Below are 18194 nucleotides of genomic sequence, written 5' to 3' on the forward strand. Positions count from 1 at the left end.
GACACTCAGGAATTAGTGGGCCTTACGTGTAGTAGTAGCTTTTCTTCTGTAATCTGCAGTAGCACCTCAAAGATATTAATGCCAGAGTTACAGATTTACCAGTTAACTGGATGCCTTATGAAACCAGAAGTCATCAGGCAACAGTGGAGACATGAAAAACAAAAACAAAAGGAAAAAAATAAATAAACCTATATTGTCCTGGGGCTCATGGCTTTAGCCAGTGGGAGTTTGGTCTGTAAGGGATAGGAAGGGATAGTTCAGGGTTCCCTCTCATGAAAACATCAAGGCTCAGAGCTGTGGCTCTACTGTGATGCTCAGGGCTTTAGCCAAAGGGAGAGAGCTGGTTTTGGGCCTGTAGCTAAAGACCTGAGCCCTGGTGGCCCCTCTTCTGGAAACCCAGAGCAGAGCCATGGAGAGACCAGTGCAAGGCTGAAACCAGAAGCAGAGCCGTGATGTTGAACCCTGAACGCACTTTCCCCCTCCCTTTCAGGACTAAGGCCTTGAGTCCTGGTGTTCCTGCAGGGCAGAAGCCTGGAGCCTTGCCCCCTCTCCCCACTGCTACTTTAGCTCCAATCCCACCATAGCTGAAATTCCAAACTCTGACATTAGACTTAGAAACAAGACATTAGAACTTCAACAAGCAGCCGCCATTCCCCTGATGTTTGTACCTCTGAGGTTCTACTGTATACCCAGGGAGCAAGTAAAAGGAGAAAAATGAGCAAAGAGAATTGGCAGTTTTTCAAAGAGATATTATTAAGGGCACAAGAGCAAGCAATCCCCCTGTGTAGGAAAGATTGGAAGTCGGGCAAGAGACCACCTTGGCTTACCCAAGAAGTCTTTGGTGAGCTGAAACTTTAAAAAGAAAAAGCCTTACAAAAAAGGAAACTAGGTCAGAGGACAAGGGATGAATATAAACAAATAACGCAAGTATGTAGGGACAGAATTAGAAAGGCCAATGCACAGAACAAACTAGTTAGTCATAAAGCGTAACAAAAAATTTTTTTGCAAATGCATTAGAAGCAAGAGGAAGACCAAGACCAAGGCGTAGGCATGTTAATCAATGAGCTGTGAAAAACAATAACAGAAAATGTGGAAATAGCAGAAGTGCTAACTGGTGGTTTTGTTTCCATTTTTGCCAAACAGTTCAGTAGGAGTTGGACATCTAGCTTGATGAATGCCAATGAAAACAAGGTTGGATCAGAAGCTAAAATAGGGAAAGACCGAATTAAAATTTGCTTAGACAAGTTAGACATCTTGAAGTCACTAGGGGCTGTTGAAATGCATCTTAGACAACTCAGGGAGCTGACTGAGGAGTTAACGTTAGCCCTTAAACGATCATCTTTGAAAAGTCTCAGATGGGAGAGATTCCAGAAGACTGGAGAATGGCAAATATAGGGCCCATCTATAAAAAGGGAATAAGGACAACCCAGAGAATTACAGAACAGTCAGATTAATTTCAGTGCCCAGAAAGCTAGTGGAGCAAATAATAAAGTAACTGATGTGCAGACACCTTGAAGTGATAAGTAACAGCCTGTCTTTGTCAGGTCAACCTTACAGGTTTATTTGACAGGGTAACAAACTTTGTAGTTAGAGGGGAAAGCAGTAGCTGTGGTATATCTTGAATTTAGTAAGGTCCTTGATATCGTCTTGCATGACCTCATAAATGAACGAGGGAGGTGCAACCAACATGGCCCTACTATGAGGTTGATGCATAATTGGTTGGATAACCGTTTCCAGATCAGGACTTCACAGTCATGCTGGAAGGGCATAATAAGTGTGATTCCACAGAGATCATTTCTGAATCCAGTTCAGCTCAGTATTTTCATCAGTGATTTTGAGAATGGCAGAGAGTGCAGTTACAAAGTTTGTGCATGATGCCAAGCTGGGAGTGGTTGCAAGTGCTTTGGAGGATAAGATCTGGGCAAACTGGAGAAATGCTTTGAGGTAAATAGGGCAACATTTAACAAGGATAAATGCACAGTACTCCACTTAGAAAAGAACAGTGAGCTTCACACATACAAATGGAAAATGACTGTATTACAGAAAAGGATCTGGGGGTCATAGTGGATTGATCACAAGCTAGTTAGTGTACGGTGTTTAAAAAAAAAAAAGGCAAATGTTTCTGGATGTATTAGCCGGATAGTTGTAAGATGAGATCATTCTTCCCCTCTACTCTACACTGATTAGGCCTCAGCTAGAGTGTGGTGTCTTGTTCTGGATGCAACATGTCAGGAAAGATGTGGAGAAATTGGAGAAAATCCAGAGAAGAGCAACCCATTGTAAAAGGTCTAGGAAAGGTGACCTATGTGGGAAGAATGGGGGGGGGGACCCTGACTTTGTTTAGTCTGGAGAATAGCAGTTTAAGAGGGGGCATAACAATTTTCAAATGCGTGAAAGGTGTTTACAAGGAAGAGGGAGAACAACTGGTCTTATGACTTTCTGAGGCCTGGACAAGAAGTAATGGGTTTAAATTGCAGTAAGGGCTCACGTGCCCAGGGGTCTGACTAGTTGTCATACATGTGTCTCCTGGGTCACAGTTGTCAGAGCCTTGGGAGTTTTTTCATCTTCCTGTGCAGCACATGGGTGTTGGTCCTTGCTAGGATTAGCTGGGCATATCTTTCATAATAACTTCCCTCTATTGTGGGTTGCCCTCAGTCCCCCTGTTCTCTACCTGTGGCACATAATCTAGTTTCCTTTGGGCTGTAATGTTTAAATTAAATTTTGGTTGTTGGGTTTTGTGGTGTGAGCACTGGGTGTTACTGGTGTCCAGTGATGCACAAGAGGTGAGAAAACATCATCTGGTAGTGGTCCCTTCTGACCTTCAGACCTATGGGTGCTGTTTCCCCCCCACATCCTACCAGTGTGGTAGGGGATGTTGCATGCTCGTGTCTTCCTGAGTGGTGTGGAGCAGGATTCAAGGAGGGTTTGGCAGGGAATGGGAGTGCGGTGGCTGGGTGCCGTCTCCCTACCCACAGTGTATGCTGCTGCTGTGTGGGTAAAAGCTGTTCAGCTTTGATTTAAACTTATCCTATGCCCTTTCCATGCAGGAGCTTGTCAACTTCTAAGAGAAGATCAACCAGACGTGATGTAGCCACTGCCTTTCTTGGATTGGGAATATTCCTTCAGTAGGTCCATTATCGGTGAGGAAACCCTTCTCCCCTTAACTCTCAGGCTAGAGAAGCAAACGTGGAGCTAACGGAACTGAGCTCCTTGGGGGTTCCTTAGTAAGTTTTGGGTAGAAGCAGCAGCAAAGGCTGCTCAGCCAGTGGAGCTTCTGGTTCACCTGACTTCCCTTGTACCTTGGCCAAGATATTGGGTGTGAATGTGAGCTCCGTGCGGAGTTGGAGGAACTCCTAGCCCATTTCAGCAGTCTCAGGTTGGGGGGCGCCCCCCTACTGCGGTCAGTCAGGTGATTCTGGCGAACTTGAGCAAAGGGCAGCTCTCCTCCCACGTACAGCACATGTCCCATCGAGGGAGCTGTGTGTTGTGCCTGCCTAGGTCCCTGACCTGCTGTGTTCTCTTCATTTAGGGTCCTCTTCCCTCGGCACATGAGCTGTGCTGAGCAGGTGCGCGGCTGCTGCTCCTAGTCTCCACGCAGTTGTTTTGTGAGTATCACACTCCTCTGTGGGGTCTCTTATGATTAACCCCCACCCCAGCCAGGCACTGGGAGTGTCTGCGGAGGGTCTGGGTAACGTTCCAGGGCCAGTTTGTGGGTGGGAAAAGGCCTGCGTGTGCAGTGAGATGTGAGCAGGAAGGGAGCCGATGAAGCTTTTCAGTCCCTTGCCTCCAGCCCAGGGCTCTCGGAGCTTCCCTGATGTGAGCGCAGCCCATGTCTGCCGGCTGTCTTTGGGAGGCTCCCAGTGCAAGCATCTGTAGGCTTGCACTCAACCTTCACAGCAGGGGTGGCACAGGAGCTACAGCATGTCGTGAGTGCCTTGGGGTCAATTCCTGCCCCACCACAAACATCCTGCTTGATCCTGGGCAATCACAGTCTCTCTGGGCCTCGGTACCTATCTGTGTAATGGGGATAATAATCCCCCTCCCATCTCCCCTGGATAAATGTATTACAAACTGATGTACTCAGATGCCATGGGGATGAGGGCACAGAGAGGTGCCCTGGCTGAGCAGGTGTTCTCATGGGGTATTTCCTTTGGATTAGCTGTCCCTGTGCTAAGATGTTTTTCTCCTGTCTTTTTCTGCCTCTTTCTCTAATCTCTGTGCTGTCTTGCTGCCCCATTGGTGTGCCCACTTCCTGGTCTGTGATGTGCAGTAACCTCAGTACTGTAATATCCTTCCATCCTGACTGCCCAGTGTCAAAGCCAAGAGGGCTGGCTTAGCTGGACACCAAACAGATCACTCCATGCAGCGGGAGCAGATAACAGAATGGACCCCTCCATAATTGCCTATTCTAGTCATTCCCCCTGAAACCCTGGCACTGGCCACTGTCTGAAGACAGGGTACTGGCCTGGGTGCACCATTGGTCGGACCCAGTCTGGCTTTGCTTAGCTTAGCCCACCTCTCCCAGATGCTGACTCTCCTATTCACAGCCCTTCCCCAGCACTCACTCTCCTCTCTACCCTTCAGCCTAAAGACTTGGAGTCTCTCCCGGTGGGTGCCAGGTAGCTGATTTTCCCTTGTGATCGTCATCCCTTACAGCCCCTCCTTCTTGATGTGGGAATGAGGCAAGCAACATGATGCTTTTGTGTCCTAGAGTCTATACTGCAAACCTACCTTGGTGTAATCGTGTCGCTCAGGAGTGATGCCGTTACACTGTTGGACCTTCAGGTGTACACAACACTATGTCAGTGAAAGGGTTTCTCAAATCAGTACAGCTACGACCTCTCGGGGAGCTGGAGTAGCAATGCTGGCGGGAGTTCTCCCATTAGTGTAGATAGTGTCTTCATGAATTGCTACAGCAGCACAGTGGCACCTGAGTAAGCGTAGACAAACCCTTATGGTCCTGATCATTGTGTGACTGGCTCCTTGGGACTGAGGCTGTGGGGGAAGTGTTTGATTGCAGCCCTTGTTGCTGACCATGGCACCCACTGCATCTCCCTGCAACTGTTTGTTCCTGGCTTAACCCAGAACTTTCAGCCTCTGAGGTTGCTGGTGTCCTTGTGCAGAATGGAGTTTCTCTCTCTCTCTCTGTCTGCTTGGCTGTGGGTATACATCCTGGAGTGCACCCCAGCCTCTGGGCATGCTGAGAGGTTGCTGGTTTTCCTCAGTTCTGTGTTCCCTTCCTTTAACAGCTTGTGGACAGCAGGATGTGGCACGAAGCCCGGAAACATGAGCGCAAGCTCCGTGGCATGATGGTCGATTATAAGAAACGAGCAGAGCGTCGGAGGGAATACTATGAAAAAATAGTAAGTGTCTCTGGCCCCACCCTACCATCCTGACATGTGGCCCTTGCAGTCTGGTCTGGTAGTGCTCCCGCTGTTTTCTGTTCCTGGGTCTGGCTTTATGCAGTTTTGTTGTATATTGCCGTTCAGTTGCAAAGCAGACAAAGGAGGCCTGGAGTTCTTAGTTTTGGTGACATTATTGCTGGGTTAAGGTTTTGCCTTGAATGGTAGTTAGGATGGGACAGTTAGTGCCAAGCCTGTGTCTGTCTCAAGCTAGAGGGGCCTATGTGCTGTGGGGTTCTGCTGTAAAACAGGTGGCTACAAACCACATTATGCTGCCTCACAGGGAACAGTTAAACAATTGGGTCTCTGAAAGCATTGGCTGGCTTTCCCTGAGAACAGTGTGGGCCTGGGCTCTGGGAGGGTCTTTTCTGTGCTTTGCTGAGGGGCGTGTAATATTCATTGTGCTTCTCCCCAATCCTGATGAAGGAGAAATGGAATGAGGCCTTGTGACAGCCATTCCTATTGCTTTGCTCCCCTGCGGGTTCCAGTCCTCCTCCGTTCAATGGAATCCATACACTTTGGATCCTATAACAATGCCTCCGACTTCCTGAATAACCTCTGCTCAGCACGTGGAGGTGTTGTGATGGCAGAGCAGCATGGTAGGCTGCTCCAAGGAGAGGGATGCAGAGCTGTGATGCTGACTGGAGGGCTGTGCAGTTACCATGGTTTGTTGGTCTGCTAGGCTCAATGAGGCATTCAGTAGAGTTGAATTCTTGCAGATTGTTTCCTTTCTGGAAGATCAAAGTAGGATAACACAATGCATTCCATGGGCAGGAGTGGGACCCTTGGATCAGTGCTTCAGCCTGCTTGCCTGCAGTGTGTCCCTCTCTAAAAAGCAATCCTCCTCTGAGCCATGGCTAGCACCATATCAAGTCTGTCCGTTTGCAAGAAAAATGTTTTCTTCTAGATGCCAGTGTCACAGGATTCACCTGGAATCTGTGAGCAAACCTGAATTCTTTTGTTGCATAGCAGTGCCAATGACAAAGGTTTTGCAGGCCTAGCTGAGTCTGCTGTACCACTTGTGCAGTCCTGTAGCCTTTTTTGGATGTGCACGACAACAGCCTGTGGCGTAGAGAGCAAACTGGGTGATGCGTCTGAGGGACTCACATCCAGCTCCTTCTATCTCAGCTGTGCTGGCTCTGCAGGGCTAACAACGGTGAAAATTGTTGTCACTAAAGGCAGCATGCTTGCCCCTGATAAGCACTTGACGCAGATTTGAGTTAGCAGGGGTATCATGGAGTGTGGGGGGTCACCAGACTTGGCACCCTATCTGCAGTCAGATGTGACTCTCTGTATGCAGAACAGAAGGTTTTATTAGTTGACTTGTCAGCACAGAAACTAGAGGCAGTCAGTACAATCTTTTTTTTTTTTGGGGGGTGGGGGGCGCGAGTGGTGGTCCCCTTCCTCCCTCCAGCCAGATGAGACTGCCCAGTTCCAGTTCAAACCAGCCAGGCCTGTCCTTTTTCCTGTTTCCCCAGGGAGAAAAAAGGGGTTACCTAGTTGCCTCGGTTACAAAGATCAGGGAGAGCCTGGCCTACGTGCGAGAAGTCGTCATACTAAAATTCCCCATACGTGCTGTGCCTAGGGAAACTGAGGCACCCACCTTGGGTTACTGCGGGACAGTAGGAAACATATGCGACCAAAGCAGGGGAACAAAGTCCTCGCACATCCCACTTTTTCACAGAGACTGCTACTGTTGTCAGTCTTCACATTAGCTTAGTGCTTTACTGCAGCTACCTACTGAACAGCACAGCGCTGAAAGCCCCTGGATGTCTTTACACACGCCTACATGTCGTACGGTCAGACTTTCTGGTAGGGAGGAAAACTCTGCTCTGGGCTTTCACTTCCAGCTTTAATGAGTGCTTAAGGTCTGAACAATGTCTTTGGATTCTGCCATGCAGCTTCTGCATAACTTGGTTCCTTGCTCAATCTGACTGGCTCCAGTAAAATGCCAGGTTTATAAATCTCCATGTTTGTGCTTCTTCCAGAAAAAGGACCCAGCCCAGTTCCTCCAAGTGCATGGCCGGGCATGCAAGGTCCACTTGGATTCTGCCGTTGCTCTTGCAGCTGAAAGTCCTGTCAACATGTGAGTAGCTTGAGCTGGCCATTTGTGGTCAGAACCTTACCTGCATGTTCACACAGAGCTGCAGAAATCTCTCTTAAGAGGTGGGAAGAAGTGCCTGTAACTTCCGCCCCTCAGAATTAGCAGGGGGCTGGCGTCCATTGCACCTGAAGCTCCTTTGCTGTCTGTCACACTGCCTGTCTGTTGAGCATGCCGCCTGCCGTGAGCTTGGCATGGCCATTGCCCCCTTATGAGTTCAGGTCTGTATTCTAGAAGGCACCCATCCTTGTCCCCCACCCCCACTGCATCCTCTGGGCATATGATCAGCATCTCAGCACAGGGACCTTGGGTCCAATCCCCAGAAAAAGTGGAGCATATAGAAGCGGCTAATTCTGCCCATAACAAATCAAGGTACATTACTGGCGCCGCTCCAAATTCATGGCTGTCAAAGACACCATCACGGCCCTTGAAATCTGGTCTTTTGTGTGTTTCTATCCTACATTGTACAGATCTCACAGGGGAGACCAGTGTTTCTCAGACCGGGGCCCTGACTCCAAAGGTGGCTGCTGGGGGTTGCAAGGTTATTCTAGGGGACTCATGCTGCTGCCACTTGTGCCTGCCTTCAAGGCCGGGTGGCCAGCAAGCATCAGCTAGTGGCTCTGCCAGCTGCAGTGCAAAAGTAAAGGCGGCAACGGGTGGCCAAAGAATGGCAGCTGCTGGCCGTATGCCCAGCTCTGAAGGAAGCCATGAAGGAGTAAGGGTAGCAATACCTTCCCATGCCTTCCTCACTTCTGGGCTGCTGTTGTCAGTGGCCCTGCCTTCAGAGCTGGACTCCCAGCCAGCAGCAGCCACTCTCTGGGTACCCAGCTCTGAAGGCAGCGTTGCCGGCAGCAGTACAGAAATAAGAGTGGCAAGAATACACACCTCCTACAATAGCCTTGCCACACTCTCACAACCCTTTTGGGTATCAGGGCCCCCGACAGACTCATCATGATGTTTAATGACATTTATGATTTTTAAAATCCTGTGCCTGTGAAATTGACCAAAATGGACAGTGAATTTGGTAGGGCCCCATACGTGGGGCAGGCGAGGCCTTAGCTAAACCACTCTGTGGCGCTGGGGGTCCTGCCGCAGATGGGAGACTGCAGGAGGACGGTTCCCTGGCACAGGCTGACTGTGGGACAGTGGTTTGAGGGAAGACTGTCCAGGTTCAGACCTTCCTCATGACTGCTCCTGACTGTGTCCTCCCAGAGGCAAGTTCACCCCATTCAAGCTGAGGCAAGTTCAAAGATGTCCCCCATCCCTCATGCTGGCTCAGGACAAGTGCTGCATCCTGCTGGGTGGAGGTGCCTTCGAAACTGTGCTCCGCCTGCCCTTACCTTTAGAGCAGCGGTTCCCAAACTTTTTGGCAACATGTCCCCCTTTTGATTTTTCAGAAACCCTCATGTGCCCTCACCTCTTTTTTTACCATGGGCTGGCCACCCCCAGCCGCCTGTGAGCCACCTGCCTGAGCCCCTCCCCTTCCCCAAAGCCAGGCACTGCCAGCCCCTCGTCTAACCCCATCCTCCTCCTCCCTGCCAACCCACACTCATCATGTTTGCAGGAGGCAGGTAGCTCCATGTGGGCCTTCACCGGCTGCCTGCTTTTTATGGCAGCTGTGCTACATGGCCCATTTGAAATGGTAGGGGCTGAGAGCCGGAATCAAGGGCTGGCTTTTTCTTTGGGTGGGGGGAATGACGGGCGGGGCTGGGTTGCCTTGTGCCCCTCCTGGAATTTCTTCACTCCCCCCCAGTTTGGGAAACAATGCTTTAGAAGAAGCAGGAGCATCCCATTGTCTCTTCCCTGCTTTTGCAGGGCGCTTACTGACAGGTGGCAGTCCGCCAGCCTGGCTGCGCTTGTCACTGGGGTGAGCGTATCAGACACCTTTCTGCCAGCTGGCAAGTCTGACTGGAAATCCATGGGAACAAAGAGTTTTAAGATGTCTGGCTCCATTTCCTTCCCCTTTGGAGTGCCCAGTTCTCCCTAGTGTTTTCCAGCGGAGGGAACGTGCTGTGCACGTGATTTCTGATGATGTTAATGGGGCGAGCCCCCTCCCCTTTACCTTATTTTAAAGGACCTTGTGCTAGGGATGCTAAAGTGGAGCTAGTTAACTGGTAAGCCTCATCCTAAATGTATGAGTCTTTGTTGTTATGGGTAACTGGTACAGGCTGCAGTGGACAGGGGGTTGCTCCAGCACTGCAGGGCTGCTGTACGGAGGGGTGTTCCAGCTGGGCCGGACTAGCCTCATTGGGCCGGACTGACCTCCCCAGTGGGGACGGATGACTCTTTCCGCTGTGGAGCGGGACTGCTCTGGTCCACCTGGAGCACTTCCGCCCCACAGTGTGCCTGGGGCTGCTGCCGGTGGGGTCTGCTCCAGCCCAGAGTGCCCCCACCCACAGCGTACCCAGCACACTGCAGAGGGGGCAGCTGGGGAGGCTGCGTCAGCCACTCTGCCTTTAATCGGTTAACCCATTAAACGGTAGGTTAGCCCACCATTTAATGGATTAACCAATTAAATGAGATTTTACGTCCCTCTCCCCCACCAGGCTTCCCCCTTGGCAGCGCCTCTAAGGAGATGCCTGTTGTGCGTAACAGGTTCACTTCTCTTCCTCCCTGTGGGGAAGTTGTACAGTGCAAAAGTCCAAGTGTACCAGTGTCTTTATGCTGGACTACTTCACCTTGCGGAGGTAAAGAAGAAGAATCTCAAAGGGAGCATGCTCAGGGTTGGGGCAACAGGCTGCGTGTATTAGTTTAGGTGGAATAAGTTGGTCCAAAGAGTCAGAGGTGACCTGGTCACAGTGTTAAACGAGGTTCAGGGATTGATATAGAGCCCTGTGCGGATAGAAATATCTACGGGTGGATACCACTACCCACAGATAGACATTGGTATCCACAGTGCTCCACTCCCAAGAGCCGCTGCAGCCAACTGAGAGGGGCGTTTCTAGAGAGACCTTGGCATGCTTTGTGTAATGACAAATGTATAATTAAAAACCTCTATAGCCTTGTATTAAAGATACAGAAGTAGTCAAAACAATACTATACGTTTCTAGTGTTTTAACTAGGTAAAGCTTTTATTGCAACACATCACCTGTTCCCTTTTGCTGGAAACAATTTTGGGAAAGGGAAAAACCTTCATATAATGGCCTCACAGAGGATTTCAAAGATAACTGGTTGTGTTGGGGAAAAGATGGGCTGGAGCTGTTGCTACTGTTAAGGTCTGGAAGACAAAACAATCACAACACACCATCTTACCAGACCTTTGAAAAAAGCATCAGGCTGTTCAGGGTCTTGTCTCTAGCTGCCTGTCTGAACACAGGGTTACAGCAGTATTTGCAAAATGTATAGCTCTTGCCTGATAAACCAGACTCTTATTAAGCAGCAAACAAAGGCGGAGGGGTAGGAAAGAGAAGATACAAGGCAGGTAAGGACAAGGGAGCATAAGGTGATGTGGCAGAACAATCTGTCATCAGCTTAGGGTTTGGGATTTGGCTGGTACAGATGGTTCTGTTATCTGGGTCCCTCTCTTTGGCCTGGCCTGGCCTGGCCTTGGAACATTCAAGATTCAGTGATTGTACGGAGGATCCCACAATCTCAGGAGATGGAGGGGGTGTAGCAGCCATCACTCCTCCTCGTTGGCTTAGTCACCCAGCATTGTCCTTGTTTTTAGTTTCCCAAAGGCTTTCCTTCTTGAGGACCCCAACATGGAGTGATGGAAGGAAGAACACCCTCTCCGTTACTTGGTTAATCAGTTGGGCTAAATTTCTGACACACTAGGTTGGGGTTAGTGATTTCTGGTCCCACGCTTTTTCATTTACATGGCATGAGGTCCATCTTACATGCTTGAATTAGGAGGCTTTTCTCTCTAGACTCATTAGATTTTCTGTTTCCCTTTGGCCCCTTTCCCCATTGGCAGTTGTCGTTATAGTCTATTTGATGAAGTTTTATCCACTTTCCCAATTAGCCTCATAAGCCTGCCTAACGTTCGATTGCCATTACAGGCTGGCTGTGGCTAAGAACAGGTTCTCTTGTGCACAAGTGTCATGGGACTGAACTGCATTGGGTCTAGACTAAGTGCCCCAGCACTTCTGGCTTCCTCTTGGTAGCAGCTTGCCTCGCTGGCAGGTATGCAGTTGTACCCCGTGGAGGTGCCATATGACCTTGTTTTGTCTATTGTTCTCGCCTGCAGGATGCCCTGGCAGGGGGATACAAACAACATGATCGACCGGTTTGATGTGCGAGCTCACCTGGACTACATTCCCATGTACACCCCACCGGTGCTCAACCCGATGTAAGCCATTTCCATGGAGTGCGGCTTGTGAGCTCCTCTCTGGAAACCCCCAGGCTACCTCCTTCAAACAGGGCATAGGATGCTGGGTGATCAGTGCAGATCAGTGGGACTTAAGAGCCTTCCAGGGTGGTATGTTGGTATCCTTTCAGACACAAGAGTTATGTGTGACTGTCACCTTACCCCTGACGTTCCAGCCCACGCAATGCTCGTGGTGGTGCTGATCCTGCAGTGAGTTATCCCAGCATGGATCTGCTTAACATATCTTTGAAGGGACCCTGTAGCAACGTATCTTTGAAGGGACCCTGTAGCACTGGGATGCCATGTTTCTGGGTGGAATGTGCTTGTGATAGAAGTGAAAAGACCATCTCCTCCTGCCTCCCCCACTTGCTGGTGCTGCAGACCTGCCCTGGGCTTAGTCATACCAGGGTCTCTCTTCACATGTCATTGCTACAATGTCCTGCCAGACCAATAACAGACCCAGGGCAGCTCTGTGAGCTTGCCTGGGTCTGACTGATGGGAACAGAGAAGTGGGACTGCTGTGGTTGAAGAAAGGATTGGCTCCAGCTCCATTGGCTCTGCAGCACTAAGGAAAGGCAAAATTGTTGTTAGCGGGAGGCCATGAAGCCAGTGGAGATGGGTGCATCTAGGGAGCAGAGCTGGGTAGAAAGAGCTGTATACAGAGTCCATTTCAGAACAGAACCTCAGTAAATGGGTTTTCCCCTTCCCCAGCTGATCTCTGATACTTCCAGCTCTGACCCTAACATTACAGGGGCTGGGGTCTATCTTAGTGCAGAAATTAGGCTAGAATTGCCAGGACTGGAGTCTGCCGGATGAAAGGAGTAGGTTCTGTCTCTGCACAGCTGTGCCCCGTGGCTCTTTGCTTCCTATCCTGGTGTGGAGAGTGCTGTGTTGTGTGGGACTGGGCTGGAGGTGGATTTATTTGGGAAGTGTCCAGTAGACTTCTGGACAGGTTCCCTTTCTGCCCATCCCTTCCAGCGGCTGCCTCTCCGATTCAGATGCCAGACTCTGCAAAGTCTGTACCAACATTGGCAGAAACAGCTTCAGTCATTTTCACCAGCTAGTTCTCCTCTCTGAGCTCATCTTCCCCAAGCTTAGTGTTTCAAGGTCAAGTCAGCAGTAAAGCAACGATCCCGCCTCTGTCCCAAGCACTCCAAATTTCCCAAAACTCCTGGCGTTTTGTCCCCTTTGGAACTTCAGGCCACATGAGTATCAGGGGTGGGATTTATAGAGGAAAGCCAGCTTCAGCCTGCCGATGGACTCCTGTGTAACTGGGCAGGCTCCTGCAGAGCCCTGTGATAACCCATGGAAGTCATTGATGCATGGGGATGGCCAGCAACGGGTTAATGTCACACTGAACAGTGGGGTTGGCAGAATGCAGCCGCAGTTGCTGTAGGGTTCAGTTTCCATAAGTGCTTTGCTCGGAGCCTGACCCTCCGGGGGGAGGTCACTCGTGGAAACCAGATGTGGGCTGTGAAGTCTCCAGGGTGCTTTTGAGCTGGTTACCTGTAGTTCTGTCCTGTCTGCACAGTTGCCTCCCGGTGCCAGTGTGTGTGCTTCTTTCTCAGCTCTCCTGAGCAGGAGTCAGATGAGAGGAAGTGTAACTACGAGCGCTACAGGGGTCTGGTGCAGAACGACTTTGCTGGCAGTAAGTGTCTGTTGGAGACCGCTCTCCGCGGGGCGCAGAGACATCCCTGGGGCAGGGTGGGGAAGAGAGGCTGGCTCTGGCGAGAGGGAGGCAGCTGGCAACAGCAGGGCATGGTTCCTGATGCCACTCTCAGCGGGCTTCTCTCTGCCCAGAGCCGCCTCAGCTCTTGGGCTCTCTGCTGAGAGTAACAGTGAGGGGCAGTTAGTGCACAGCACTCAGCCCTTCTCCTCCAGAGCCTGGAGCAGTTGTGAGCTGGTAACACCTTTCAGCCACTCCTAGGCAAGACTGCTTTTCAACCATGGATTCGGGCTCAGCAGTCAAGCCCTGTTCCCATAGGCATTCCTGCTGCTTGAGGCAGGAGTCTTGCTCTGTTCACATGGCTTGGTGAAGCACATAAGAGGCTTCCTCTTTTCTTGTCACCTCAAATGAGCCATCGCCTGGCTGGAATCAAGGCTTGTTGCATCACTGTTGCCGCCAAGCTGGCCTGTAACTCCTCCCTTGTCTGTCTGTCTGAAGTCTCAGAGGAGCAGTGTCTCTATCAGATCTACATTGATGAGCTCTATGGGGGACTCCAGAAGCCCAATGAGGATGAGAAAAAGAAGTGAGTATGGGGAAAGGAGGGCCTGTGCTCCTTAGCAGTATGCTTGTTGAGCTGCCCCTCTAGGATGCTTTGAGGGAGGGGTCGTAGTGAATGAATGTTGTGCCCCGAGTTGGACCGGAATGACCAGCCACTGCCCTCTGAACCCCATCTCTCTGGGTGTCAGTCAGCCCTTCCTCTCTGCCCTATCTCAGCCTCAGGCTTTCTAGGGTTTGTGGGCATGGCCAGGCCACGTGGGTGTGGCTGATACCTGGTGCTGCAGAGGAAGTTATTCCCTTTTCCCAAAGAATAAAGCTGCTGGAGGGAAGAGTCAGTTCCTTCCTGACCCTGCGGTGCTCATCTTGCCCTGAAGCCTGAGGCTGGGTGGTGTTTGTGCCAGTGCCAGTATTCTGAGTAGTCAGGCTGCTTGTGTCCTCCTGCCAGTGTGCCGGCTGCTGGCCAGAGGCCCCGAGGAGAGGTCCTGGCCTGCGCGTGGGAGAGGTGGGATACAACGAAGGCAGCCCTTTCTCCTTGTGCCACCTCACCTGGTGCCTCAGCAGAGCTTTAGGGGAGGGCAGGGCGACACACTCATGTGGCTGGAGAGCACTTTGGTGCCTGGGGCTCTTTCCAGTGTGGTTCTCCATTAACTAAGCTTTGGTTTTCAAGTGTATCTGGGGTAACGTGGAGGTCAGCAGAGCACAGGTGGCTGCTGCTGCAAAACTCCAGGGTCCTTGGTGGGCGGGGAGGTGCTTTGTGCCCTCTCCCTGTCAGCTCGCGGTCAGCCCATGTTTGTGCACAGGCTGGCGGAGAAGAAGGCGTCAATTGGCTACACATACGAGGACAGCACTGTGGCTGAGCTCGAGAACTCCCTGGAGAAGCGGGGAGACGAGGAGGACTCTGAGGAGGACAGCAACACCGACGAGGACGAAGTCATTCCGGATATTGGTGTGTCTCGCTTGCCCTCACAGCCAGGCAGCCCTGGCCCTGGGACATTGCCTGTCCAGGCTGGGCTTGGGCAGCCCCCTCCGGCGCACACAGGCCAATTTTCCCAGGCCTTGTGCTTACAAGTTCACCCTTCATGGCAACTCCCCCATGCGCTGGGCACAGGACTGTTTCACAGGGTGCCTGCGTGTATGTCTAGGGGGAAGTGTGGGGGAGCATAGTCTCGCACTAGTTCCTAGCTGTGGGGAGTCCTGGGGAATGCTGGCCAATCCTTTCTAGCCCACTTTGCCCATTGGTGGGTGCTTGCAGGAGCCTGAGGTCTTGGCTGGGGTTGTTTCCCTCCACCCAACCCCACTGCAGACCTCTCCCCTGCTGCTGCTGTCTTGGGGCTTGTGAACAGCGCCTGGTGGTTGGGAGTCTGGGGGCTGACCTCTGAAGTCTGGGCTGGGCTCAAGTAAAGCTGCTGCCATGTGTGCTAGCAAGGAGGGTGGGTGGGGCTTCTTTCTGGCTCCACCCCGTCAGTCCTGTGAGCAGCGGTGGAGGTCCATGCTGGGGGCATGTGCGCTCCGGAGAGTCCCAAGGAAGTCCTATGGTCCCCACATTGCTGACTTCACCTGTACTCAAGCCCACTGACCAGAGGGGTCCCAGCAGGCAGAGGGCCCAGCTGGGGTCTGGCAATTCCAAAGGGCCTGGAGCTTCTGTTCTCTACTACTACGGTAGTGGTGGCGGCTGGCGCCCTGGGCCCTTTAAATTGCCACTGGAGTTCTCCATGGATTTTTTTGTGCAGTACTGAGGGATGCCCCCTCCCAGCCTTGCTCAGCAGCCTAGCAATTCTGTCTGTCCCCCCTGGCTGTACTTTGCAGCAGCAAACACTCCAGTGAGGCCCCAGGTGGCCCCAGGGCTGCTAAAGAGTGGCCCAGCCATGTGTGCCGAAAGCCAGCGAGAACTGCAGAGCACTGACACTGGGTCTTTGCTTGCAGACGTGGAAGTTGACGTGGATGAGTTAAATCAGGAGCAGGTGGCTGACCTGAATAAACAGGCGACCACATACGGGATGGCCGAGGGCGACTTTGTCAGGTACAACTTGCATGTGACTCAGGGCCTAGAGCTGAGCTCCAGACACACTCCCTCAGGTTGGAGACCATCAGGTGCTCTGGGGGTTGGATTGCCGTAGTCACAAGAGCCCTGGGTGGTTTCGGAGTGGGGCTGTGGCTGTGGTGGGACAGGAGGGGGCTGATGTATCCCCTCTCAGTTGGTCTGGGGGCTCCCATGGCAGCCCTGGCTTTTGTGAAGCTCCTGCTCTGCCTGTTTGCACTGAGAAGGGTGCTTTGGGGCAAGTGTGTGCAGCTGTCAATCCTGCAAGTATGGACGAGAGGCTGGTGCGGCCTCAGCGCAGCCCCATGGGTTAGAATGGCTGCCTGCTGTATCCTGTATCCTGCTGTATGTGGGAAGTGCCAGCCCTTGTGGGGAGGAGTGTCCTGCTCTGGCATCAGCTGTGCTCCTGCCAAGGGGCATCTGCCCCTGGTGGCACGAGAGCCAGGTAGAAGTGCAGGGTTAAATGCAGCCCCTCCCTATACTGCTGTCCCGGGGGGAGCAGGGGCTGCTTAGTTGATTTGCATGTAAGGCCCTTCGGAGGGCACCCATTCTGCTTTCCAGGGGCACTCTAGATGCTGCTGCTGCGCCAGCTACTCCAGCTTGGAGCTTCCCTCTGGCATTGTTCCATTTGAGACCCAGCTTAGCCTTCAGCTCTTCCGTTGCAGGCCCTAGTTCTCTGGGAACAGCCCTTACTCTAGGGGGCTGCCTGGGGAAAGGGTGGCAGGAGTGGAGGCTCTGGCTTGCCAGCGCCTGTTACACTTGTGAAATCCTTTGTCAGTGTGCACTTCTGCCCCCATGCTGTGTACTTCCATCATGAGGCTGAGCTGGGCAGGGCAGGGCAGGCTCTGAGCTCCGGGAACAGCCAGGCTCAGCTATCTTCCTGTCCCTTTTCTGGAAGGATGCTGCGGAAGGACAAAGAGGAGGCAGAAGCCATTAAACACGCCAAAGCCCTCGAGGAGGAGAAAGCCATGTACTCGGTAAGGCTCAGCCCTGGGGAGGTCTCTTTTCTGCCTGCCCGCTCTGGTCTCTGCTAGTACTTCCCAAGCCCTGGGAAGCTCCTTTCTCCAGGGGTTAATGGCGTCCATTTTTCCAGGGGCTTAGCACTGGGTTGCGGTGGAGGTGCAGACCAGTGTTCGCTCTAATTTTTTTCCATCCACGTGCAGAATAAGTTTTGTTATGTGAACCAAGACGTGCAGATGTGCATCACCAATAGAAACATGCCGCTGGCTGTGGCTTCTCTGCTACTTAGCTGGGTGGCATTTGAATCTCCTGGACGACTACCCAAGCGCTCAGCTTACAGGGAACGCAGGTGCAGACCTGGCCATGTTTGCCAGGACTCAGCAGAGGTGGCTTGCACCCAGGCTCGGGGCAACTCAGCCCAGAAGAGGTGGATGGGACAGACTGTCATTTCCCACCCCTAGCACTGGGGTAGAGCAGAGGAAGTGCTGAGCTGTGGGCCGGGAGTTTCTGGCAGGCTTTCGTCCTCCACTCAGCACTGGGCCTTTCTCATCCAGGGCCGTCGCTCTCGCCGACAGAGGAGGGAGTTTAGAGAGAAGCGCTTGAAAGGAAGAAAAATCAGCCCTCCCAGGTAAGGCAGTGATGACAGGACGGTCCCCTGCAGCAGGCCGGTCAGCCAGGGAGCTGGCAAATGATGGAGCGCAGGGGCAGGGCTGAGTGTAAGGGTTCTCGTCTTCCATGTCTGGCTGGACCTGCAGCAGTGTCAGGTCAGCTCCCCTAGTACACACAACTCTTCTGGGATTGCGGTTATTTCAGACTGGTTCCATCATCCGAATGGCCATGCTGGGTCAGAGCGAAGGTCTATCAAGCCCTGTATCCTGTCTGCTGACGGTGGTCAATATCATGTGTCCCAGAGGGAGTGAGCTGAACACGTAACAATCTCTGTCGTGCCATCCATCTCCAGCCTCTTGCAAACGGAGGCCAGGGCCACCATTCCTTACCCATCCTGGCCAATAGCCATTAATGGACCTAACCTCCATGAATTTATTTACCTCTTTTTTTAAACCATGTTACAATCCTAGCCTTCACCCTCCTCTGGCAAGGGGTTCCACGTTTTAACTGTGTGTTGCATGAACAAGAAATTTCCTGTTTATTTGTTTTAAACC

At 51.9% G+C, this 18194-nt stretch overlaps 1 protein-coding gene across 6 annotated transcripts in view; it reads left to right on the forward strand.

Annotated features, from left to right (window-relative positions):
- CLASRP (CLK4 associating serine/arginine rich protein) overlaps nucleotides 1-18194 on the forward strand; it is a 35565-nt gene that overhangs the window by 3318 nt on the left and 14053 nt on the right. For all 6 annotated transcript variants that reach the window (XR_012648606.1, XR_012648608.1, XM_075017778.1 and 3 more), the window contains exons 2-12: nucleotides 3048-3140; nucleotides 3530-3605; nucleotides 5250-5363; nucleotides 7391-7488; nucleotides 11690-11791; nucleotides 13378-13457; nucleotides 13974-14058; nucleotides 14834-14979; nucleotides 15957-16053; nucleotides 16970-17048; nucleotides 17586-17659. Coding sequence is in view for 4 of the 6 variants with exons in the window: in XM_075017778.1 (XP_074873879.1) it covers nucleotides 5265-5363; nucleotides 7391-7488; nucleotides 11690-11791; nucleotides 13378-13457; nucleotides 13974-14058; nucleotides 14834-14979; nucleotides 15957-16053; nucleotides 16970-17048; nucleotides 17586-17659 (860 nt within the window). In the remaining 2 variants the exon portion in view is untranslated. The remainder of the gene's footprint in view (nucleotides 1-3047; nucleotides 3141-3529; nucleotides 3606-5249; nucleotides 5364-7390; nucleotides 7489-11689; nucleotides 11792-13377; nucleotides 13458-13973; nucleotides 14059-14833; nucleotides 14980-15956; nucleotides 16054-16969; nucleotides 17049-17585; nucleotides 17660-18194) is intronic.

Source organism: Carettochelys insculpta, chromosome 22 (genome assembly GCF_033958435.1).
Source record: "Carettochelys insculpta isolate YL-2023 chromosome 22, ASM3395843v1, whole genome shotgun sequence".
Classification (NCBI taxonomy): Eukaryota; Metazoa; Chordata; order Testudines; family Carettochelyidae; genus Carettochelys; species Carettochelys insculpta.